The sequence below is a fragment of the Bemisia tabaci genome, chromosome 6 (assembly GCF_918797505.1).
Source record: "Bemisia tabaci chromosome 6, PGI_BMITA_v3".
Lineage (NCBI taxonomy): Eukaryota > Metazoa > Arthropoda > Insecta > Hemiptera > Aleyrodidae > Bemisia > Bemisia tabaci.
This window is the reverse complement of record NC_092798.1, coordinates 44690145-44716792: the sequence shown is the minus strand read 5'-3', so window position 1 is coordinate 44716792 and position 26648 is coordinate 44690145. Positions and strand designations below refer to the sequence as shown.

The window sequence follows — 26648 nt, the reverse complement described above, 5'->3', positions numbered from 1 at the left end:
AGTGATAACAGAGTGTATAAACAACATGTAAACAACAACATATCCATTACAAACATGTGAATTTCGTACTGTGCAGTTGTGTAAATATTTTTTATTTCGTAATTAAATTGTGTCAAGAAAATGAATTCAGTGCCACCGTTGACACCGACTAAGGTATTTTGCAGCAAAACAAAGAATTGACACTGATAACACAACATTGCACAGTGCAGAGCAGGTTCGCTTAACCATTGATAACACGCGGAAAATTCGAATTGCGTGGAAAAATTGCAGCCGCACAATCTCAGTGCATGCGTGCGGCATGGCGTCTTAGGAGTGCAGAGCACGCGCGCACGTTGCGCGCGCCATTCTCGGGTGTTTTGCGATTTTACCAGTGCAGATGCACCCAAACGGACGAAATTTCCCTTCTTGGAAACCGTAACTCGGCGTAAATTAAGAGAAAACAGTGTTGTTTAAACTTAAAACCTCAATGGAGAGACTAACATGACGTTGCAGTGCATTTTATTCATTTTTATCCGGATGCATTGAATGAAATATATGAAACATATCATTCATACACTAAAGTCCTACATGTCAACACGCCGCCGTCGATTTTAGGTTCCTACAGGAGAGCGGTCGGTGCCGCGGACTCGGCCAGGATTCCCTATGCGTCATCCTTACCGACAAGTCCTATTCATACAACGCAATGTGCAAGAAAATTGACATGAGAGAGAAGTCGGAGGGGGTCAGCTTTGTTCGTCGCTGGAGTCAAACCGAAAACAGCTAATGTAACCAGGCCTAGTCGTTATGGAACTAGACTAGCATTCTGTACAATCAAAGACATAAAGACGGAGCGCTCGTATCTAAAAGCACGGGGAAAAAGTGAAGCTAGGTTCGGCGCTGCGCGCTTGTGTGAGTGTGTAAATGAGCGCGGGAATCCATGGCGGCAAACGGAAATTTGATTTGAACTTGTCCTCTTGATTTTTGCACATTTCTTCTTTGAAACGTATTTTAAATTCCTAAAACGAATATACTAAGAAAGTTCGGTCTGCGTCCTAATAAAATACACCTACTTTTGCTCGGTAACAGGCAGTAATCTCAGATAAAGTTAGTTTTTCTTCTGCTCATGGTGGTTCTGCAGCTTCAAACAGGCCGTTACAGTTCTAGATCAACGTTACTCCCAAATGAAATGAATCGGTCGACGACGGACTGAAACTGACCTAAAGTTAAAAAAATATGAGTGTGTACCTGAATTTGGGCAAAAATCAACCTAAAATACTTTGTTTCCGCAATTTTATTTATCAGTTCCCGCCCTACATTTGAATTCAAACTTGTCCCGATTTCGCCGCCAATCCTCTAGCCAATAGTAGAGGTGATTGAAAAGAAGCTCTAGAAGCTTCATTTTTGGCTTTTAGTGCTCCGTCTTTATGTCTTTGTGTACAATAAAGGATGACGAAAAGGCGAGGGATCTAATAACTGACGGAAGATTGAGAGTGGGGCTAACGGTATGCAGGATAGTGAGGTGCGTGGAAAAACAACTGTGCTACAAGTGCCATGGTGAAGGCCGACGTGATCCTGGGGAACAACGCTCTGATGGGTTACTTTGTAACGTTTTGCGTATAGCAACCCTGGTTTCCCGCCCTACACTCAAAGTTAACAGGTCGGCAGTTCGACTACCTCAGCCGATACCCTGGCGGAGGTAGTCGAAACTACAACGGTTGCTGTCTCGACCAGAGACAAGAGACCCTCCGCTGGCCTCCTAGCGACAGGTGGAAGCTTTTACTTTCGGGGTTTCAACAATTCCTTATGGACAATTATGAGCGAGCAACAGTCATCACCCTATTTTCGGCTGTTGACTTACCTACATGGTTGATGATGAGCTTCGGATGACGTCATAAGCCAAACAACTTTCCCAAACGTCGGCCACTTTCGGCTTGTTTGCAAAACGAAACTGCCAACACGTTGTTGAACATCAACCATGTAGGTAAGTCAACAGTAGAATGCTGAAGTCCCGAAAGTAAAAGCTTCCACCATGGCCAAGTTACTAGTGGAGGGTCTCTTGTCTCTGGTCTTGACACTGGACTTGTGCTTTCGCGTCGCGCTCCGCATTCCCCTCGCGATAAATGTGAGATTTTTTGGTAAAAAGCCACCCCTCTTGGGGTTGGTAGTTCTTGTTTTCTTCGTTATGTGATTTGTGGTGCGAAGCCATACCAAACTTCGTTTTCTTCTCTTGTGAGCTCTTGGGGGTGGGCATTGTGCACGCGATGGCCTACCCCACGCGTTTCCCTTTTTAAGCATCTTTTGGTTTATCATGTTGTTGAGAGTCTCGTCAAGTAACAATAACAATATGCATCCACAGAATTCACACACACCTTTTCAGCAACATGTAGGTAGCAAATTTTGATAGTGACAATGCACGCCAATCTAATTTTTTGATGCCTAGGCAGCAGACTGCTAACCCTACTGTGTCCTGGTCTCGAACTTGCTGGATGGCATAAATGAGATGAAGTTAGCTTTTCAGTCTGAAATTGTAGCTCTTCGAAATGAGGTTGCCAACGAACAGTTGTCCCCTGCTTCGATTGTGCCTAGCGCTGATACCGTCCCACCCGCATCGATTGTGCCCAACGCTGTTAACGCCCCATCGACATCAATCTCTAACTTTAATGTTACTACACACTGGGAAAAAAAGAATCTTAAATTTGCCGCCAAGAAGTATTTCTTCTTAAATCAAGAATTTTGCTGGTTAATATAAGCTACTTTTTTGCTTGACCCAAGCATTATTTTTCTTGAATCAAGAAAAAGTCAGCTTAAAGCAAGATAAAGAAAATTCTTGGCGGCAAATTCAAGAATTATCATGCTTGATCCAAGCTACTTTTTTTTTCAGTGCAGATAAACCCACAAATATTAGAATTAAGAAAGAATCTGACTTAGGTAGGAAGTTTGATTTCCGTCCCAAATTTCGTGAATTACCCAAGTATAGTGGTAAGGATGATGATGTGGTAAATCCTAAAGAATTCATTCAAGAAATTGACAATTTTTTTATGGAAGCTGCTGCTTCCGAAATTACGAAGCTCTCAAATGTGTATCGACTATTGTTGGGAGACGCACGCGTCTGGTTTAGCGCATATAGTAGTGAATTTAAGGATTATCAAGATTTTAAAGATAAGTTTTTGAAACATTTTTGGGGAGAGGAAAGACAGAGCAAAGTTCGTTCTTCTCTTTGTGTTCCGTATCAATATAAGCCTGAAATGGGTAGTATGACTGCCTACTTCCTAAAAAGATTGCACGTTGCCCGTCGTCTGGACGAACGGATCCCTGAAAGATCTCTTATCGGAGATATTGTCGGTCATTTTAATGATGAGGTAAAGTGGGCAGTAACTCACTGCAATGCCACTTCAGTGGATACGGTAATTGAAAAGCTCCAAGCGCTGGATGCATTAAATGCCCCAAGCTGTTCTTCTAGTAATACTTCTAAGCCCTCTTATCTGAGACCCAATTATCAGAAACAGATTAACTGCCAACCTGTTAACTTTGAATGTAGGGCGGGAAACCAGGGTTGCGATACGCAAAACGTTACAACTTCACGGTAACCCAAAGAAGGTTCTGCCTGCAAACGTTGATGTTGAAGTTCGTTGACGCCTCCGGTAACAACGAAGAATGCGGAAGATGTTCCGCCTGTGTCGATCTCTGCGCGTACCCACTAATCGACGTGGTAGCTCCGCTGAAAAACCTCCTTCCCAGAATAAGATACGTCAGGGATCATTCAAAAGGGAGTCTTTTATACTTGGCCAAGTTCCTTTCGGGACACAAGTGCGTACTAGAAACCAGGAACAAGCTGAGCAAATGCACAGAGTTTGGGTGCGCCAGCTTCTACTCGATTCAGACTTTGCTGTGGAGCCTGGGAGTACTTATTGCCAGTAGCGTGGCGTGAATGATCGATTAACGATATTTCCCCATTTAAAGCTATGGTAAATAATCGATAATTAAGGTGTTCGTAGCGAACACCCCTTTAATCGATCCTTTTCCATAGGTTTAAATGGTAGATCAATCGATACATCGCAAAGCACGCCACGCCACTGCTTATTGCGGCAGAAGTCCTCCAGCCGTCGTTTCGAGCATAGAAATAAGGAAATAATGACACAAGAGTGAAAGACATACCTACGTGATTTCATCGAAAGTTCCGATGTTATCTACATCGAGGGCCTGAAGGAAAAAATTGGAACTATTTTTTTGCAGCAATTTCCGCGTGAGTGCGGTTTGGCTCAACGACAAGTATAAGAAGAACAAGAACATTGTCTTTTTCGTTTTTCCGGAGAGCGTTGATAACCACGCCATTAAGATATAGGAGCGGCTTCGGTACGGCAGCCTAGCAACCACTGCATTTGTAGGTTTTTATTCTAATTTTTCGCCACTTTAGCCTGACCCACATTCAACGTGCAAGTGCGAAAAAAGAGAAACCACACTTCACTGTTTTCGCCTAACACGGAATATTTCATTGACCAACTGTCATTCACAACCGTGATTATTAATGTGACTTCTATTGATTATTTCGCACACGTTGATTAGATGGTCGAGTACTATGGACGGTGGTGCCGTAAATGCAGCTGATTTTTATTTAAAAAATTCGATGAGTAATCACATTGCTTAAATCAAGCGTGCATTCATTAGTGTGTACAAGGGAATTTACTTTAGGAGCGGGGTAGGATATTGAACTTTAATGAATTTGTCGGTAGATCGAGAGTGCTCCGATAATTTGACATTCGAGATTTTTAATTACTTGACGATTATGCATTAGGGTTACTTATTCCCAAATCGGGTATGGTCCCAGTCATTTGTTGCCGCAGTAAATGTTGACTACACTGCAGATCGGTAGGTATCCATTTCCTCTTGTGGTTCCTTACCTGAAGGACATACATTTTATTTTTCCAAAAACAACATGTTAACAGAGCTATGATGCTTCGACACCCCCCTCTCCACCACAAAAAAACGGTGATAGATTCCACGAGAGGACATAAGATGGTTGACCCCACTTAGTTCGTCTGTGATTTCGATCAGCACACATATTGCCACTGATCGATGAGCTCACAGTGACAGCATGGTTTAGAAATACACTTCGCCGCGGTGGATTAGATCGTCACACGTCAATTTACGGGAGAAAAAATAACTCGTTTAATTCAAGAGGGTTTATTGAATTAATAGTGTGTACGCATACAAACAGAGATGTAGTGCTGACCCCTTTCGACCCTTTCTCCACCCAACCCGATACGGTTTACCCCTTCAAAAACACATGTGTCGAGGACAAGAGTCAAATCAGGCATTCTGTTGAACTGCCGGTGTATTCGCTGCTATATCGTGGGCAAAAATGAAAACCATGTAATTTCGGTCCTACTGATTTTTACAGAGGGCGGAAGAATGATAAATTCTTCGAATAGAAGACTACGCAGTGGAGGAATTCCGCTGGTGGAAGTTCCACAAATTTGAACTTAATACGCCGTTTTGCGCTAGGTCCTATCTACATTTTAATGGCATTGTATTCCTGAGGATGGATTCAATTTTATAGACGAGTACACAGTTTTTCATGTTTTTGAGAAGGATAATAACTTTATCATTAACTTAACTTGAGACGGAGACATTCATCACACCACTTATTCGTATGCAAAATTGCTGATGATGATGCGCCTCGTAGCTTTAAACAACATTGTGAATATTATGCATTTAAGGAAATACAGAAAAGCTAAGGTTGATGTTCAATTCAAGCACGTTTAGATATCATGAAAAACACTCCTAAATCCATTCGGATGCCCACATAGTTTTATTACCTAATTTGAGTATTTTGTATTAATACTTCAGATTTTCGAGTGCGAAATTAATACGTGAATTTTCAACAAAACATTCGACAAAACGACCGATTTTATTGGTGCCATTTTGATATGTCACCATTTAAAATCGAAGAGTGAAATTAAGTGCCGGTGTTCGTGCAAAAGGCACCAAAAAATCGCGAGTGATATGAATGCGGAGTGAAATTGAGCTACTTTTCGCAATTTAAAACTACAATTTCTGGCTCAATTGTAAAACAATGTGTGTACCATTAGTTCCCCTGTGTACACAAGTGTTTTTGCAGATGAGCCAGAAATTGTAGTTCTTAATTGCAAAAATGAGTCCAATCAGCACCATAAAAGCGTATGACAGCACACAAAAATAGTACAGATTCCGCACCGTAATAGTGCAAGTCACTCTGTAAGGAGCATGGCTTTCGCTCTGCATTCATATCACTCGGGGTTTTCGGGCGTCAAATCGACGATGAAACTGCAGAAATGCGTGTATAAAAATCTCCATTCCTCTTTTATTTTTCAAAAGGAGGCCGGACTAACACCAAGGCTTGAAATTTACACAGAATATTCTTCTTGTAGAGAAGAAGAACCTCCGAAATTTTTAAGAAATGACGATCGGTAGTTTTCCTTGTAGAAAATAACGTATGACAGAAAAAATCTGCAACGCCAGAAACCGAAATGCGCATTTCTACAGTCTCACCATGGATAGAGACTTCGGAGCGGGATTCACTCCAAAACTATTGACAATGTACCCACGCGGGAGATAATTGACGGAATGTTTCGCTAAAATACCCAGCATGGATCAGTCTATAAGCCTGCCGTGCTAAGGAAGAACGCCGCATGAACATTCGAGATTTGCCAAAGCTCCTTCGACAAAACGATTATTTTGGAGAAAAGTCATGCAAATTTTTCCTTGCAATTTTCAGAAACATTAGGTGAAAACGCAAAACAAAATTACCTGAAAAAATGGAAGAAAAATATTCAGGAGTTCACCAGTAAATTCGTGTTTTACCGAGGAAATCTAGCAACGCTTAAAGGTTCATACACTGGAAGAAAAACACATTGGATCCAGAGTCCAGACTCTTAAAAACATCGACAAGAAAAAATACTCTTGATTCGATCAGATTTAAGCTTAAATCAAGAACCAAGCCTCTTAATTTGAGCAGATTTCCTTTTGATTTAAGCTTAAATCTGATTGAATCAAGAGTCCTTCTTCTTGTCAATGAGAGTCTGAACTCAAGATCCAATGTGTTCTTTTTTTCCAGTGTACGGCGTTTTCTCTTAGCACGGCAGAAAAGCGGTTGAGAGCAACTACGGAAAATCTGCATGGAGAAAAGCGGCGGGTAGACATGACGACTGCATCGCTGCGAACAAATCGAGAAGGAGCGGGGTGCGATGCTCAACGGACAATACGCACGATCGGTCATTTACAGGCCGAGATTAAGCGAGCATTTAGCGGCGCAGCCCTGAAGAAGAGCGGGCAACTAAACGGGGAGAAGCACCAGTAATAGGCTGTCGGCGTCGGCGCGACGTGTGAACCGCTTCCTCGCGAGGTGCAAGTGCCGACTATGCCCAGAACGTGACATTCGCCGCGCGCGAAATTATGCTCTGAAAATTTAAATATTAATACGTCGAATAATTGTCCGTCGCGGCGCCCCCACGAATTTTCATTTTCGCTCCTCTCAAATGATAATGGGGACCTTGGGAGTCTCCAGGCCCGCGTTCTTTGCTCCAGTGGAAATTTAGGCGTCGGATTCTCCGGTCAACGAATTTTTGTTTCCATCCGGGGGAGCCAACCGAAAGCAGTTCCGCGCGAGCTATGTGCCCGGCAGTTCTCATCGCGGGCAGTTCCATCCAGTGAAAATGTTCGTCAAACTTCAGCGTGGGGTCGTCAACCAAATCGCAGCCGCGTTCACAGGTAACACCGATCAACTGTTTTTTCATAATCGAGGGGCTTGGAGGACGAGGCGCATAAGTGCAGTCTCTGCTATTCCGAGAAATACGTGTTTGAAGTTTCGAAATTACATGGATCCTTATGGCGGAAAGAAAGTTCAAATTGACTTTTGATGCTTAAAACTTGGAATTCGGGAGCGAATTTTCACAGGATATGAAATAAGACTAGTTTTACTTGAAACCATTAATATCTCGATTTTTTCGAAAAACGTACTTATGCGCCTTGTCCCTCAAGCCCCTCGATTAACCGCACATGGTAGAAGCAGGCAAAAAAGCCCATCGAAATGTCAGTTACGATACAATCATTCAGAATTGCTCTTGCATGGTTAAAAATTTCCGTTTTTAGTGTATCTCTGTGTTACTTTTTTGTGTCGGATCAACCCGAAGGACTTATTTGCACAACACAATTTTGTGTTGAATCACCCCAAAACTTCGTTACTTTGAGACATCGGCACATAAAGAAAGCGTCTGGAGGAAATCATGCACTCTTGTTTTTCTCACCATACTTAGAGGTTGCGACTTGCGAATTAGATTTCCAAGGATGCAATCCAAGTTTAATCCTTGCGACTGATGCCGGATTTTTACCGATGTCACAGATTTTCAACCCAAAGATTTAGTCGATTTAACGTAGAGAAAACTAACACACACAAAATTTAACAACAGCTTATGTTACTTGGTGTTTCACTTCCTATATTAACAAAACATTTCGGTTACTTATTCTTACTGTGTACACTATTAAATCCTTTACTAACAGGAAAAACTCCGGCAGTAGAAGCCGTACTTACGGACTCATCCGCGTTCCGGGCTTGAAGCCCGAAAGTTCCAGGCGTAGCGTAGTAGCATCAGGAGCAGTCGAAGCTACGGCTCCCACGCCCGGACCTTTCGGTTTCTAAGCCCAAAACGGACGACATTTTTACTTGTATAGCCTGTAAAATTTTTATCAGTGTCCCACATATGACATTGCCACTTTTAGACTAATTTTGAGGTATCGATATTTTACATATAAAACATAATTTAAAAACATTCCTTTCGACCATATTTTCAGTTTCTGAGCGACGATGTTTGGAATGAGTGTCAATTGGACTACATTTTGCAATTAAGAACTATAATTTCTAGCTCAGTTAAGAAACAACCTATGTACCATCAGTTTCCGTATGCACATAAGTGTTTTTACAGATGAGCCAGAAAAGAAAGTTCCGAATTGCAAAATGTAGTCCAATTAATGATTGATCACGGAACTGGCGTTTCAATATTTCGAAAATAATCCGCCCCAGCTGAGAGATCTAGTTTTAAAATCGATCAATCGTATACAGAATGCGTGGAGTCAATAAGAGTTGAGGAGCCATTTGTAAGGTGAAGACTCACATTGTTCGTTTCTCTGCTAGGGAAGAGCACGATGCGAATAAAAAATAGGCTTTCAGAGAAAATTGACTTAAACCTTGGCTCAATTACAAGGCATCTCATACATCGGTCTAATGATTACCGTCTTTTTTACATGATTGTTTATCAATTCTTTCATAATTTTTGCATAACATTGTTCGTCCAAATGCGTGGAGTAAGACTTGAAAATAAAACGGCATACGGTAAAAGTCTATTTTCCTTTACATTCTTGTGCTGTTTCTTAGCAGGACAGTTCAGTCCATCGCAAAAATCATTTAGAAGTAAAAATATGTATCAATTTTCAGTTGTCGATAGCTATGTAGCCGCTTTCGTATATTCAATGTTAGGAAATGTTTCGAGCGCTGAACCGGTATTAACACAGAAGAACCTAAATTTTAAACACCGGAACGAAGTTTGATTCTTTTTGATGTATGTAAAAGACGTCAAGCTTTAACGAACATTTCTTTCGGAGAACATACTGAGATAGAACTAAGCAGGGGACATCCGCAAAGCATTGACCTTTATGCGTGACAAAAGCTAGCAATTAGGACATAACTATGTAACGCGTACATATTTTGAAAGTTCCACTCCATATTGCTAGAGTAAGAACGAAGCAAACCATTTTCTGAAAGTTTTCACGACTGACATTCCCACACGAGGGGAAATCAGAAAAGTTTGTAATGATTTTATAAATAGATTATTAAAATTTGCATCATGTAATATATTAATTTTTTCACTTTAAATTGAAAACATGACAGGAAATTCGCCATATCGCGCACAGAGAGGCGTGTTACTCAGGTCCGGTTGCATCACCACATCCACGTGGGTAATCGTAGAGCGAACCAGCTTTCATACGGCATGTGCGGCTAAAGTTTAGATTACATCAAGATACACGCTAACGAATAAACTTAAACCGTATGACAAACTATAATTTCTTTACATTTGTTAAGGGGTCTCAAACATTTGGTTGTTTCCTCTTTACGATTGATGCTCCTTTAAAATGCAGATAAGTTTTAGATCTGACGGTATTTCAGGTTCTATTCAAAATTAGACTCCTACTTCCGCACAAATAAACATTGAAAAACATTCAGTCAAAGGCTTTTCTTCAATTTCCCATCTCCCTATGTTTTTTTTAACGGTCAACTTTCATGAAATCGTCTAAAAAAACCGCCGTCTTATCTTGTGCATTTACACGGTCCAGATACAGCTTCGTATACCCCGTTGGATTTTTCGTTCCGCATTGCTCGAAAGCACTGCTAATAGCTTTAATTACACACAGACCCGGCGTGGACCGACGTTTTCAAAACCCTTTCATTAAAAGAGAGCATTGCAGGACGATGCGTTTTGATGTAAACGTGTTTCCGATATTAATACAAAATATTTATAATTTGCGATGTGATGATTGATTCTAAGCTGTGCTATTTCACAACAAAACTAGTTACTAGGTGTACATGAAACCTGTACTTAGTTGCAAGGTTTTCCTTAAAGAAGTTGTCTGATCTTCATTCAATCAGAGCAAAAGTGGCGAGGGCGATGAATTTCTAATAGGAAGCCTTTATAAGGGACTAAAAACATCGTAGTCAAACTTGGCGATGGCCACACTTTTGCGCTGGCGTGACGGTGAGGTACCTCTGCCGTGTGTGGTAGTCCAAGAAGTAAAGGAACACCTCGATTTCCGTATGAGCCCCGGAAAGCATAGGGTTAAATGGAGAACAGGGCTCATACGGAAATCGAGATGTTTGTTTACTTTTTTAACTACCACACGCGGCAGAGGTGGCTTGCCGGCACGCCGGCTTGAAAGTGTGGCCATCGCCGGACGGATAGAATGGACGCCAAAGTGGAGTGCCCGAGCGACAGGAGTTTAAATGGGAGCTCAAAATACGGAACTTTGAACTCGTATTTCGCGGGTGAATATACACGCAAAAAAAAATAGGTTAGTCGACACAACCAGCGCGCAGCGGCTGGTTATATACGCGCCCAGCCATCGTGCGGTAGTTACGATAACTACCGCACGATAGCTGGCGCATTTAAAACTAGCCGCTGGTTTTGTCGACTACCCTATTTTATTTCGTGTTGCTAAAAAAAATCGGGAAAAATTCCAGTGAACTATTTGCATTCTCTAGTTTCCAAAAATGCAAGAATTACAAATCACTGAACAAGCTTATTAGCTTCGATTTGCACCAAAATGTTTCGTATCCATTCCCTTCCTCACTAGGTGTCGCAAAGGAGGCAGATAGTTGCCTTTCGAAAATGCGCCGTCTCCCTAGGAAGAGACTAGGAAGGGACCAGGACGAGACCTCCCACGAAAATTTTTAGGGGATCAAAAATATGCTACTGCCCTATCACATTTAACAACATCCCTATCGTTTCAACTTTCTATCTCAATCAGGAAAACAGTTGGAAACAGATGGTAACTCACTTTACGGTAACCCAGTATAATAACTTGATAATAAGTGCGGTAGCCGCGAAAGGATACTTTGCATGAATTATTGCTCAAACTGTAAGTTTATGGAAAAAAGTTCAGTCCCCTTTAAAAGGAACTATTGTAAATTTGTAATTGAGGTGCTTGCATTTACATGGCTAGAATTACAAAGACCATGGCTGCCTGTCCCTCTAAGTTCCATCTATGATGAAAGTCTTCAGTTTCGCGCTGTTCTTCTCGCGTTCGTGATGACGTCAACCAGAATAGACGCACGTAAAATATAGGGAATCACGTTGCATCACTGCTACTTTTTCATATGAGTAGATTCATGTTTTCCTTGTGACCATTTCAGCCACTGCAAAGCACATGTTTTAGATGATGTTTTTCCGATTCCAATCAACGTGATAAAATAATTTATAAGCTTGCACGTACACATAATCAAGAGTGCACGGGAATCTTGTGCTATCTCAAAAGTTAAATTTTATTCTCGTTTCATCAATAAAAATCAACGTGACAATTATGAATCTTAGAATTCATACTGCCCTCTCTGCGTCAGTTATTATCCTCGAAGAAACATCGATTAATGTAGTATCGGATAATTTATACATAATTACGCTACTCACAATGCTCCTGCATGATTTTTCTAGTAGCTTAATCCTATTGATCAAGCTCTACTTTTTTTTATCCGGTGGTGCTAAGCGTAAACTCTCTGACGTACAACCGAAAAACACATATAATAGGTCCAGCCCATTATTGTTTTTCCATTTTTTGTTGCATTTGTTGTCGGGGAAATAATTACAAAAACAATCCCCGGATACGATGCACATTGATAAAGGTAACTTACAATGAGCTTAGGAAACAATTTAATTAAGCCATATATTTCACACGAAATATTAGATAATATTTCATGATAAGGTAAGAAAGGCTCGAGAGATCCAATACAAATAAGGAGGAGGCTGAAATTATTCTAGCCTTTGCTCTGACTTTGGAAAATCAGAGATACTGATTACTGTAATTCCTCTAGTTATGAAATTAATTCTTGTTCCAATGCATGATTTAGCTAGAGGAGTTATACCAAATGGAATACAATTAGTTTTAGTTTTGAGGCATTTTGAAACCTCTGAGACGATAGACAACGACGAACTATCACTCAGGATTTCATAAATAATGAAAATTACGGACCTATTCATAGCACAAGACCTGTGGGAAATACACGACGAATTGTAGGACGAATGCTTCAGAGATCTTGAATTTTACCCCTCATCTGGATCTTACGATTGATGCTACGATTCCTGATGATCTATACCCCCTAGAAATTGGACTTACTCGAGAAAACCATACGGATAGGCAAATCGGACCTCCATTCTATCATGGTCATGCATTTTCAAACTTTATGGATCAAAAAGAATTAAGACCTTAAAATGGCCATCTTGGCCACGAAATTGTCACCTTTTGGCCGAAGTATCATAATCGCCATGCTACGTTTCAAAATTTTTACTTTTTTTACAGAGAAATTGTTGGTTGAATCTATTTGAAAATTTCACTGAATTTTATCGGCAGCGCCAAGAAAATTCAGTGAAATTTTCGGACAGCTTTGCTGAACAATTCCTCTGTGAAAAATTAAACTGGCGGAAATTTTAAAAAGTCGCATGGCGCTTGTGATATTTCGGCCGGGAAGTGTCAAAATTTCGATTGCTTTTCGATCCCAAGTGACAAAGGATTCGAGTAGTGTGCACACGGTGAAAGCACATCGGCTACGCGTAACAATTGTCGACTTGACAATTAGCAGGGATCGCGAAGTTTCGATGAGCTATGATGACCTCCACTTTGAGCTCCACTTTGAGATCCAATTTAATCGTGTCTGGAGGCCTCATAAGGACGACACAAGCCTACGCATGCAGTTTTACGCATTATCATTCAGACTTGTGTCGCAGCGCCTGGGGTCTATAACAAACATACCATGCCTCAATTTTCACCTCATTTTCCTCATTGCCGTTTAGGTGAAGAGATGTCATAATGCTTAACGTAATTATATGCGAGAAGTATGGAAAAATTAAATAATAAAATGGATAAAAGAGAAAAATATACCAAGACAACGTTACCGGTGACATTTGCATTGTTACGCTCGTGGAAAATAACTTTGGAGGAAGAAAGGAGGAAAAGGAAAAAACAACAAACATCAGGTAGACCAATGACGGAGTTCAGATGACAGTTCAGTTCAAAGAATCTAAAAATTTTGAATCTTTTGTAACGTGCTTTATACGATCAAAGCTTTTCGCAGGGATAAACCGATACTCCGGTCTGTGAAGTGGACTACATTTTGCAATTCGGAACTATAATTTCTGGCTCATCTGTAAAAACACTTATGCGCATACGGAAACTGATGGTACATGGGTTGTTTCTAGACTGAGCTAGAAATTATAATTCTTAATTGCAAAATGTAGTCCAACAGATCCCTCGGTTTGCCGAAGGTAAGTTCTCTTAACCGAAAAAGCACCGGCTGATTGTGAGCTTGTCAACTCGTAAAATTGGGCTAGTTTTCTCTGTTTGTTGAAGAAGTAAAAGATGTCGAGGGAAAAAATCACGTGCAAACGAGACGAGACATTGACGAAAAATCGCGGATGCGGTGATGAGGAACAGTTGCATGAGAGGCGAACCTTTGCAAGTATGAAAATTACGAGTGCATCAATCTTAACCTTGCTGCCATTTCTATTTCGTTGTCATGGTCGATTAAACGATTAGGTACCGCTTGGACTCTGCACTGAGAAAAAACTATGGCTTATAAACCTATTAGTGGTAAATATGGAACACCACTAATAGTAGTACCTCTACATATAATAATAGCACATATACCTTAGTTATGGTCTCTGTACCTTAATTAGGTACAGAGACCTTAGTATGGTTCACAGACCGAGAATCATTAGTTTATTTACGACTATTATAGGTGTTCCATATTTACCTCTAATAGGTTTATAAACCATAGTTTTTTCTCAGTGTGCTGCCAAGTGTACATAGAAAGAGAGGTTTTCATTATATCAAGAGACTATCTTCAATAGTGCTATTATGGGTACAAGGAAAGACCCCATTTAATTTTCAGTGTCACCGGTCGAATTCAATTTAACTTTAAAGGACGATATGTTTTCAAAAGAAAAAACACCGTTCCTTTAAAATTGCCAAAGTTGATTACTTAACCACGTTCCATTCGGAAAAACTTGAGCGTTTCAGTATCAAAATACTGACAAGAGGCTCATCTATTGGGTCAGAGTTTTCAAAGTATGGGGTCGCTCATAATAACGTAACGCTCGGGGGCGGGGGGGGGGAGTCAAGGAGAGCGTCACATCATTTTGTATTTACGCGTTACAGGATAGGGACCTACGTCACAAAAGTCTTACAAGGTTGGGGGGCGGGGTCAAAAATGCCGAAAAAGTACGTAACGGAATTTATAGAAGCTTACTATACCCAAAGAACTGATGTCCGTTTGTTTTGGGAGATGCTCATAAAATACCCCCCCCCCCCCCCAGCTCCCTGTGAAAAATGTCGCAGCAACGCGTAATTGATTTTTCTGACTCCAATAAATGCGGATTACATTTTGCAATAACGAACCACTATTGCTGGTCCAATTTAGAAACAACATACATTCCACATGTCGTTGGTTTCCCTTTGCAGATAAGTGATTTTATGGGAGAACCAGAGGTAGTGATTCCTTATTGCAAATGTAATCCAAATGTGCTTTACGTCAACACATGATGCAATATCCGATGATCAAGCCGTTTGCCATTTTGATTAAATTTTCCGTGATTGGATCAAGTCCAGCATTGTAACAGTTTCAAGCTTACTCTTTCCCCGCTGAAATCTCACAGAATATAATCCTTCCGTAAAATCTAACTTCTTCGAGGCGGAATATAAGAATTTACGCGAAGCATTAATGATGCTACTTTGATGAAGTGGCGATTGTGCAGCAGAAAAATATGCCAAGTCACGGATGATTCAAATACTCTGTTCATTACTGAATATGCACCTGCGTTTGCCACGTATATGCCTGCCTGAATAGTTAGACGAATCTGAAAGCTCTGTAAAATTTAAAGGGATTTCAAACTTCGTTTCCTCATCCATGTTTGTGCAAATTAAGTTAAATTTTTGAAAGATTTCCAAAATAAACTTAGGAGTGAGACTAAGAAATTGGTACTTACCGTTACCGCATTAAAGTCAGAGATTTCAAATTCCCCACTTTTATGAAAACCCAATTTACCGTAGTCAAATAAACCATCAAAGACGGCGGAAAAATATACACGTAGAATTAAATCAACTACAGAAGTTAGTTTTATAATAAAATTCCCTCCTCCTACAATACCTGATTATTCTTAAATTGTCAAGGAAAACTCAGCGTGCTAAAGGATGTTCTTCGATGCTTTACGTACTGAAATTGCTACAGTTCCAGTCATGACTTGAAAACATTTTGTACTTCAAAACGCGGTTTTTATTATTGATACAAATAGATTCGTGTGTTGGACTTCTGATTCAGGCTCCAGCACGGTTCTGGTTCAGGTCCCGATAAGGCACGATTGCTCTGTGCTGAGCTGTGTCTTAATTTCCCCGACCGGGGACTGTGGCGGAAGCAAAAGTATAGGCACGGTATAGAATATACTGTTTGGCATGTGATGTCGGATTATTTCAAGAAGAGAATCCACTTAGTTATGGTGGGGATAAATGCAAAGGATACTATACCATCCACCATCTGTGAAAGTTACAGATGAAGAATACTGGGTAAAAATGAAACATCATAAGAATATTCTCTAGTTCTGTCTTTCGCTACTGCTATAAGGAGAACTGTAGAGAAACTATGAGAAATGTTCTGAAGCGTGGTGATGAATTAGAAGTCGATAATATAAACAAATGGGAAACAGACGTTGAGGAATTGATGAAACAAAAAAACAAATTAATAACCAGAATGATGGGGTGGCATGTTCGGAAGATGATACAGACAAAATCAGGGAGGATATAGACTATAAATTCAAAGGGAAGGAATTAAAAAATGGGACGTTTTGTGTAAATTAAAGTGACACTAGAGGGAGAGAAAAAAAGGTGATCCGTATAACTTATTCGTGATGTATAAACCATGAACGTTGATGATGCACTGTTTAACAAAACGTTTAGGAGTGAAATAATTGAGCTAAGGACAACGTACGTTGCTGCATCAAAATAGGGACCGGGGTTAAGAATTTGTTGAAATATATAAAGATGAATGAAGGAGGGCGGTGCGTTGGTATTTGCATGACGCGATCTTCAGACACGCAATTTACGGACCAGAACATAAATCATTATTGTAATTACCCGGAAAAAGATGAACTTTCATTTTATGTGTCTTGACTGATATCAGCTGAATTTACATGGGCATTTTCCATCTCTGGTAGCGACCGATAAAATCACATTACGCAGTAATAGAACGGCATTTGTTGCAACAGACCCCGTAAGTGGAGAGATCAAATTGTTGAATTTCAAAATGAGCATTTATTTGGCACGATTTCAAGGCGAGAAAAAGTGCAAGAAGCGCAATACAAACACGTGATAAACAATGAGTCAAGTCCTCCACGACGCGACGTCTACCGCGCATCTATCAACCAAGGCACACGAAGTCGATCAGTTCGTGATGTATTAAGACATTGTAAACATAAAATAATTCTTCAATAACTATGTCCAATGGAGATGTTGCATGTGTGAAAAATTTGCGATTTGGCTATCGATTCTTATGTAAAAGTTTGCGAGAAACACGATGGTGCCAATGGTTTTCTCTGAAATCAACTCCCAAGCTCAAAAAAAGCTCTCAAGTTGAGGCCAAAATGGAGGGGATATCCCACGCTACACTGAGAGTTCACCTCTACATCAAGACGAACTCTCCATGCAAAGATAGGGAGGAAATACAGCAGGGATGCGAAGTTTTCAGTTTTGGAGTCCCCAAATAAAGTGACAGTTCTATCAATGTATTTGCCCCTTATCTTAGCATAGAGAGTACGTCTTGATGTAGAGGTGAACTCTCAGGATAGCGCGGGATATCCCCTCCATTTTGGCCTCAACTTGAGAATTTTTTTTGAGCTTGGGAGTTGATTTCAGAGAAAACCAATGGCACCATCGTGTTTATTGCGAATTGTTACATGATAATCAATAGTCAAATCGCAAATTCCTCACACATGCAACAACTCCATTCTGCCGCGCTAAGGAATAACGCCGTATCAGCCTCCAAGCGTTGCCAAATTTCACCCAATAAAACACGAATTTTCAAGGAAACTGTTGGATATTTTTCTTTAAATTTTACAGACAAATCAGTACACAATTGCATCTAATATCTGAAAATGTCAAGGAGAAATATGCAAAACTACCTAAAAAATACACGTTTTATCCGGGGAAATTCGGCAACTCTCTAATGTTCATACGACGTCTTTCCTTACCTAGGCCGTACAGTTCACGCACACGTATACTTTGAATTCTTGAACTTTTCGCCAAGATTTTTGGTTGTTCGAATAGCCCGACGAATTCGAGCTGGGAAAGTTCCGCAAAATGCAAGCGTGCAAATGAGAAAGAGTTTAACATCTCTGAGGCGAGAAGTTCTCTTTTTCCTTCAGGAGGTGAGGGATGTACGACGCGAGGAACAATAGTCCAATTATTCGCAAAACTTTGCCCCGAGACTGCCCGAAAGTGTTGCAAAATGACCGTGAATCGGTACACTCGAGGTTCATTCACATTTAAATTCGTCGGCAGCCGGTTTGCTCGTTCCTTTTCTCAACTCTTTTTTGGCGAAATTTCCGGGCAAATTCAGAGTCTGAATAGATTAATTAACTGATGGTCGTGGACATTAAGAACCGACACACCTTGCAAGGGTCACGTAGAGTTCAAAAGTTGCTACAGCTCATGCAATACTGGCATTGGCGAAATGGCTACGGTTTTTCGAATGATCTTGAAAATGTCACGTAGAGCCGTCGTGGGACCTACGTGATTTTGGTCTGTCCTTCGGTCTTAACGAAGAACTGATTCAAGCAGAAAGTTTTTCGGTAGTTTTTCTCGCAAGGAGCTTTGTATTGAAATTTTTATTGCCATGTATCTATGAACTGAGCCCCTTTTGCGGATTTTTGAAATTGAATTGTATTCCCTATCCCACAAATGAAGATCCTGCCTTTGAAGACGGTAGAAATTGAGATACAGTATAAGTGCCTTAAGCCGAACGATGCTTATGACGAAAATCCGCTTAAGTAGACGTTTTTTTTGGTCCTATGGGATGCTCTTAAAAGGAACAATGTTAAAAAACAGCGCTTCGGTCGAATTAGTGATTTTTCGTGCCGGGTGTTTCAGAATTTTTTCCGAAAAATTTGCGGGTTTTTACGAGAAAAAACGCAAAAAATAAGCAACACTGACGAAAGAAATGAAAAAGAGAGATTTGTGGCTACGCATCTTTGTACAAGAAGGAAGTGCAGATGTGACATATGTTGCTTGATAGGTTTGAAAATTGCTGCATTTGGTAGTTTTTTTCTTCACTTCACTCTTGATTTAGATTTGATTAAATGTAAAAAAGTTAAATCAGGAATTTTGAAAATTTCGAAAAATTTAAGCATTGAAAAAGTGGAAATTTTAAAAGCATAAGAGGAAATCACTTAAAAAATCAATGTTTTTTTTTTTGCTTCTGTCAATGTAGCATTCTCGATATCAGCAATAATTCTAGATTTCGGAAGCTGACTAATGCATTGTCCCCGACTTCAGACTGGCAAAAAAAATTACGCAAATTGCCGCTTGAGTCGAATTTCTACATTCTCACGTTAATTGCGAGTTGAGCGGAGAAACGTGTCAGTTGAACAGCCGCTCATGTCGAAATTTTCATTGGTCCCCCAACAATGGGACTGCAGTTTGCAATTTGGAACCATAAATTCTGACTCTTCTGGACAAACACTTATGTGCATAGGAAAACTAATGGCACATACGTTGTTTTTAAACCGGGCTAGAATTTATAGTTCCAAATTGCAAAATGTAGTCCAATTCGACTTAACGAACTTATGCTATATTATATTTTTTTAATCAGTGCACCCAGCCACATCCTACTAATTTGGATTCGAGCTACCTCGGACCATAATTTTAGAAAAATATTCGTGATGACATCACTCGCTATACTTCAATTATTCAATTGTCGAGCAAGTACTAAAATTTGTAATTTGATAGCCACTGATTGATGGAAACGAAAATGTGGCTGATGAATTCGAAACCCTCTCTAAGAATTAAAATTCAGTGCTTGGCACGTAACTCAAGCGTGTCTGATAAAAGCCAGTGAAAATTCCGATGCAGTATTTTCTCCGTTGTTTGCTGTGTTCAGTTCGTGAGAATGAAGTAAAGTTTTAGACGATTTCAGAAAAAATCTAAACACTGTCTGCCGTCAGGAAACCTGGTGTCTTGTCTTGAAGTTCAAAATTTTGGTCGAAATTGGAGTTAAAACGCAGTTTTCGATGGTTCAAAGCTGTCCGATTTCCATATGTAGTTATAAAATTGAAATTGAATTATTTACATATTTTAAAGTTAAATCCTCATAAGCAATTAAGGAGGAATTTAAATTTACAGCAAGCCTTAAAAAAAGTATTTTCATGCCTCACATATTCTAAATTTCACATGCTACATACATAAATCTAAGGAATTAGGAATCTTGGTTAACGTGATGCTGTTCTAAGAATGGATTGAATTGTCTCAACCCTGATGAGTTTAAATGAAGGTCTCCCTCTCTTTACTGGTTGTTTTATTCACTTTTTATGGATAAGAGAATAGGAACTGATGTTCTTCATTCGCTGGGAACAATCATAGCGTTGTTATATTTGAATCCCATCTTATAACATTGGGTCTGCGGCAAATTTTTAGTAAGTAATTAGGACGTATACAGCGGAATAAAAATAATTCATGAGATGGATCGCTAGAAAAACAAAGCAAAAATGTTGAAAGCGCTGATGCAACCTCAACACAGATGTCTAGGTCCTTCTTTCCTTTTTCGGCTGAGAGTGAATTGTTTAGCTTCTTATCGATTCGTCAAACTGAGTAAAGTGATGATAACTTGCGATGTGTCTTGAAGACTCATTACAGACGTTGCCACTTTATATAAAAGGGTAACATTTTGTTTCACTTGCATTACATATTTCCATCTTTAATTTTGTTCAATGAACGCATGGACCATTTCTTGGATCCTCTCTGATGACACTTTAAAAATGTATTCAGCAAACAGGAGGTATTTCTTTTGTGGCACAAGATATGAGGGATGTTTTCAAGGTACACTTATAGCACCGGGAAATAAAATTTAATGCTCCATTGCCCCATTAGTCCAAAGACGAATATTTAAATTTTGAAACCCCAGTAAGCTAATTACGTCATTATAATACTGTATACATTATGCCCGGGTGGAAAAATTGCCCAGTCCGCGTACTGACCAAATTCTTTGCTCCTTTTGCGTCGGCCCGACGGGCGACATTTTTGGGGCCCTTCTGGGAGCAAAAGGATTCTTGATGACGGAGCATGAAATTTTGCGAGAAGCAAAGGCGGACTAGATATCCTTGCTGTAGAAAATTGTTCGGCACCATTGGCAGGTATCCCATAATTTCTGCGCATATTACACACGGCATCCACAAATATATACATACTATTTTTAAGTCCTCCAGCGGGCCGACTATTGAAGTTGATAGCCAAATCTATAGAGAAAGAAGTCATCGGGAGTGTAGAGCGGTCCTATTGGTTGAAATGGGTGGTCCCTATAGACTAAGGGAGTAAATGATGGACTAACTATCTGGTCTCTCATGGGTTGCTGTTAGTTAGTCTATTATCTCGTCATTTTTTGTCAATTGCAACCACCCGCTCCCACCAATAGGATCTCTTCATATCTCTTTCGTCCTTTTTGTCTATAGCTTTCTCTATCAATTTCAATGATCAGCCCACAGGCAGGCAGGTGGAAGCCTATTTGGTGTCACGGGTTGGAAGATACAAATTAGGATTTTCATCAACACCTCCCGTACCGGCTCAATCTTTGAACCGTGCAAACTCGAAAAAACCGCGAAACTTTCCATGGAGTGGGATATCCTCCTAATGCTCACGCCTGTCAATTACCGATAACTTAAACTAGCTCCCATTTTGACGCCGGCGTCTAGATTATTCTGAATTCCAGTGCTGGCGAAATTTTCAGATAATTCAAATAGCGGCGATAGATTCTAGCGTTTTTCCGCACCTCAAATGGCAACATAGATTCAAGAACTGTTGCCATTTGGTGCATGGTCGTGCAAGGTTTGCACGACCAGCGTTCTCGTAATACTGTTAAGACTTATCCTATTTCCCGATGAAAGTAGAGTTAAAGTCATGAAATTGTTATAAAAGAAGGTAATGTATTTGGGACGATTATAGGTTACCCTCAACTTTGTGGACTACCGCAGTATCACCAATTAAAACCAATACAATGTTTGAGGAAGTTAAAGTAATTTTTGTTTGGATCTCTCTCGTATTCAGTCGCTTGATCCTTTCCTTTATCACGTTTGTTCCTAGTAGTTTTTGCTCCCCTGGCTATTATGACTGTAGAATTTTGGCAACCACTAAAAATGACATCTGACCCTTGCGACAGCCAATTTGACGTGTAAGGACTACCCTCCGGCTTAACCCTATAATTCACGAAAAATTAAGTGAGATCTCGAGGGGATTAACAATTTTTTAGGGGTTTAACCTATCTTAACTAGAAGAAAATAATGTAATATTGTCAATGATCCCTAAGTAGCTGGTTGTATTTAACCCACTCATGAGGTTAGAAGCCTGAAAAAATTGGTGAATTTTCGATCGGAACACTACATTATTTAATGAGTTATTTTTGACGTCTCGATAATATTGTGATCTTCACAATTAAAATATTCTCCTCTCTCAATTTTTAAGCACTGGAAAAAAAAAAAAACACATTGGATCTAGAGTCCAGACACTTGAAAACATTGACAAGAAAAAGGACTCTTGATTCAATCAGATTTAAGCTTAAATCAAAAGGAAATCCGCTCAAATTAAGAGGCTTGGCTCTTGATTTAAGCAAAAATCCGATTGAATCGAGAGTATTTTTTTTGTCGATGTTTTTAAGAGTCTGGACTCTAGATCCAATGGGTTTTTATTCCAGTGAGGCATCAAAAGTTTTTGAAAACGGAGTTATAAGCTTCTCAAGTTTGAAAATTTTGTCTGACCTCTCCTATTGACTCGATCCACTGTGCGGCACTTGCGAAATGCCCCGGTTTTCCCACAAACTTTCCCGATTTTGCAAGAGATCATTGGAAATCCTAAGTTTAGGATCAAGGAGCACCATTTGCGGAAACTCGGGCAACATTGTCAGGAATATTACCCGGCGAGGCGGATCCGTTGCAAATCATAAACTCATGCTCATTCAAGCCGCGTGCCAAATTAACGTCAAAAAATTTGCATTCTCCCGAAGATGTGCTTGTCGCCGCGAGCGTGGCCGCAAGGGAGCCCCCGGTGGCTCTATCAAGATTTTTTGTCGCTCTCTCGGCTGTCGGCTCGAGTTTCTGCTTTAACGCGGAATCAGGGCCAGTGCGTGGGTGTGTGTCCACGCGATAATGAGGTGTGGGTAATTTCTACACGTTGCACCAAAAGTTCCGACGTGTCGCGCCAAGCTCGCACGATATACGACAAAAAAGTTTCCATCGAGTTTTTCCAAAAATGATTTTAGGTCGAATACTGCAGACCAAAGTTCGAAACTCACAGGCGTCAACGCGCCAAATGCGCCTCGAAAGAAAAGAAGTCGGTCACGGCGCTTAAAAAATGAAGGCTCTGCGCCAACGTGGCCCCTGAAAATTGCTCCTCCCTCCTCCTGAAAAAAAATCCTGATTTTTCTGTTCGGTGATTTTTAGAAATTTCCCCCAAGTTACAGTTACTGGTTCTGTAACTAAAACATCTTGCGTCTTACTTTTCACTAAATGCACCTTGATATAATAGGCAAAGAGTCAATCTGGTCCCTAAAAATCAAGCTCGTTGCGTCACATGACTCCTGAAACTCAAAGGTGAGTTTCGAACACTGCTGCAGACGAAGAAATCACTTTATACAATGATCTTGGTGGTTTTTCAGGCTTTTTCGGCTGTTATCGTCCTCTTCTGGGAAAAATATTATTGAACACGCATTTTTAATCTGAATTAAGATATTAATTGTTCGAAATTCCTCGAATCTTTTCACCTGAATCGTTTAACGGAAAATTATAATCATCAGGGGTTTCAAAAAAATAATGAAGTAAAAGCAAAAACATGCTACAATTACTCTGTTTGGAGGCGAGAATCACGAATAAGCAACAAGTTTCGCAACGATATACGCGATAATACGCCGATACAACGATGATAAGCCGTTTGACGGCTACTTTTAATTTTATGGCTACATCTAACTAGAAGGATGAAGGAGAAAATCTTCGTATAGTAAGCGCTTAAAAAGGATAGTTATTATATTATGTCCGCCATCATGCTCATAGATTCTCTCAGGACACAATATCACAAGCGCCGGTTTTGTCGGTAAAAAAATACATGCGCGTATTTTTTAAGTTCTAGTGAATCATTCTTGGTGCACACGATACACGCCTTGACGCCAAAATGTGAGCCAGGATAACATCTCAAACCATTGCAATTCAGTTTTTAGCGTCTTCTGTACAATTTACATGTTACTGCGTGTGAACGCCGATCGTGTGTGAACTGCGAGTGAAATGTTACCGATCGACATGATATTCTTCCCTGCGGACCGATTATTGAAACTGATAGATAAAGCCATAGACAAAGACGACAAAAGGGATTTGGAGGGATCCTATTGGTGGAAACGGGTTGTTGCAATGGACAAAGGAGGTAGGTAATCGACTAAGTAACGGCAACCCACGAGAAACCCGACAGTTAGTCTATCATTTTCCCCCTTAGTCGATGAGAACCACCCATTTCAACCAATAGAATTGCTTTATACCCCCTATGTCATCTTTGTCTATCGCTTTGTCTATCAGTTTCAATAATCGCCCCGCTGAATGAGAAACGATTTGACAACTGGTTATGCATTTGATGCATTTTATAGATAAGGGCGTCTACGTCATGATGCAAAGCTGCTAAAATTGTGCAGCTAAGAATGTATTTTACGGGTAAACTTGTACTCGTGCATTTGAAATATTTTTTTAGGAAATTGATTAAAAATTCAAAGAAAAATGGACGAAAGAACATTTTTAAGTGGTCATTGAAATTGACTCAAGATTGCGACTAAGTCGCACACTTTTAGCAGCGTTGCGAGGCAGACACGTTCTTATCACACAATAAGTTTGATTTATTTCGACATTTCAGACCATTTCGGTGGCAGTGTAACTTTAACCAGAACTTTCGGCTCGTCTTGAAATCAGATCATGAGCAATATTACAACAAAGACTCTTTTATGTCCGTGAAAAAGTTAGTTGATTCCTTAAGATAGAAGAATATATTACGTTCATATTGGAGGACGAGGAATACGTAAAAGTGAAGTAAATACGTAAAAAGTAGTCATTCGTCATTGTCGACATGGGAGCGGTAAATGATGATTATTCAGAGAGAAAGAATAGTAGATGATGCTGTCTTGTGCAAATCTACCATTTCTTTCCAAGTAGGAACTATCAATTTCTTTGTTATTATTTCGATACGTCAACGACGCAAACAAGCTAAATGTGCCATGCACAACCGTCAAGCGTGACGCAAGATTCCTTGTTTGTTTATCTTGTATTTTGATGGAGACTGCAAAGGATTAATGTTCCAACATTCAGAGATGAAAAAAATACCCTGTTTTTTAATGATTAGGTGGAGGGGATTGTAACAAAGCCTCATCACCCAAACCGATCACCGATAGTTTAAATAATGATTGGATTTTTGTCAAAATCATTGATTATTAAAGTACTAAAAGAGTATACACTTCCACGAAACTGAAGTTTTGTAAAATCGAACTAGGGCTTAGAATGGCGGAGAGGGTCTGGGCGCGTGTTATTACCCAAGCATTACCCGGAGAAATCAATTTTTGGGTTTAACAACCTACCTTTAAACCTTTACTTTGGAGGAGTAATTGTTCACAGTATATTTTTGGGTTCATTGATTTAAGGAACGAGAGAGGTAGAATTCGCTATATTACTAGCGTCTCACAGTGCATGTTTTTCAAATACACAAGGTAGTATCTGAAATGATAATGGGACTTATGGGTCTTCGATTCAAACACTTCGAAAGGCAATATATACGTGCATTTTTTTCAGTACAGGATATTCAATAAGTAAGCAACATCGACGTAACATAGTGAACGAGCTTTTGAGGCATCAAATCCAGGGTGAAAATGCTGGAAGCAAAAAAATAGGCTAAATAAGAGAGGTGTCTTAAGTCTCGAACTATTTCATATTTACAGGAATAGCTAATTACATACTTGTATCTCTCAGCATTTTTGGAACAATTACATGGGTGATTAAGGACTTGAAACACGTTCTACAGAGTGAAAACTTCATGTATACCCTGTACTTCGTTATGCTTCAATAAGCTTTATACGTACTCATCGGTATGACAAACGCCTAAAATTAAGAAATTACAATAAGTGACTAGGATTCATCTCTTTAGGATTGTCATAGTTTCCTCGTCTTGAGCACTTCGTTCACCGCTCCCGGCATATAAACCGGTCCGTGATAGGGCCGAAACATGTCTATTATTTGAGGAGTCCTAGAAAATAGGCATTCATATCGAAGAAGATGGTTTTGAAAGTTTTAATATCGGCTGATTCATAAAATAGTTTCGACCTTACATACAACTCCATTCTATTTGACCTTACTAATATTGATAAAGCTTATAAAGCTTCTCATCAGAAATGAGAGGCGTAAATTTGAGAAAACTATTGTTGGTTGGAACCCACCAACATCAAAGTGTGTTAAGACACATCTGTTTTGCTCAAGAACACCCAGTTACAAAAATTTTAGTCTTGGCAGGAAGATTGGGGTAAAATAAGAATGTATATTTGATGCTTTTAACACAGTATGTCCAATGAACAACAACATACTAGATGAAATCATCTCAAGGAGAAAATTTTAAGG

At 39.9% G+C, this 26648-nt stretch overlaps 1 protein-coding gene across 1 annotated transcript in view; it reads left to right on the top strand.

Annotated features, from left to right (window-relative positions):
- The first annotated feature begins 7167 nt into the window (after window positions 1-7167).
- The window catches only part of LOC109042891 (facilitated trehalose transporter Tret1), a 38609-nt gene continuing 19128 nt past the window's right edge, over window positions 7168-26648 (top strand). The window contains exon 1 of the mRNA XM_019059862.2: window positions 7168-7725. Coding sequence (XP_018915407.2) covers window positions 7671-7725 — 55 coding nt within the window. The 5' untranslated portion in view covers window positions 7168-7670. The remainder of the gene's footprint in view (window positions 7726-26648) is intronic.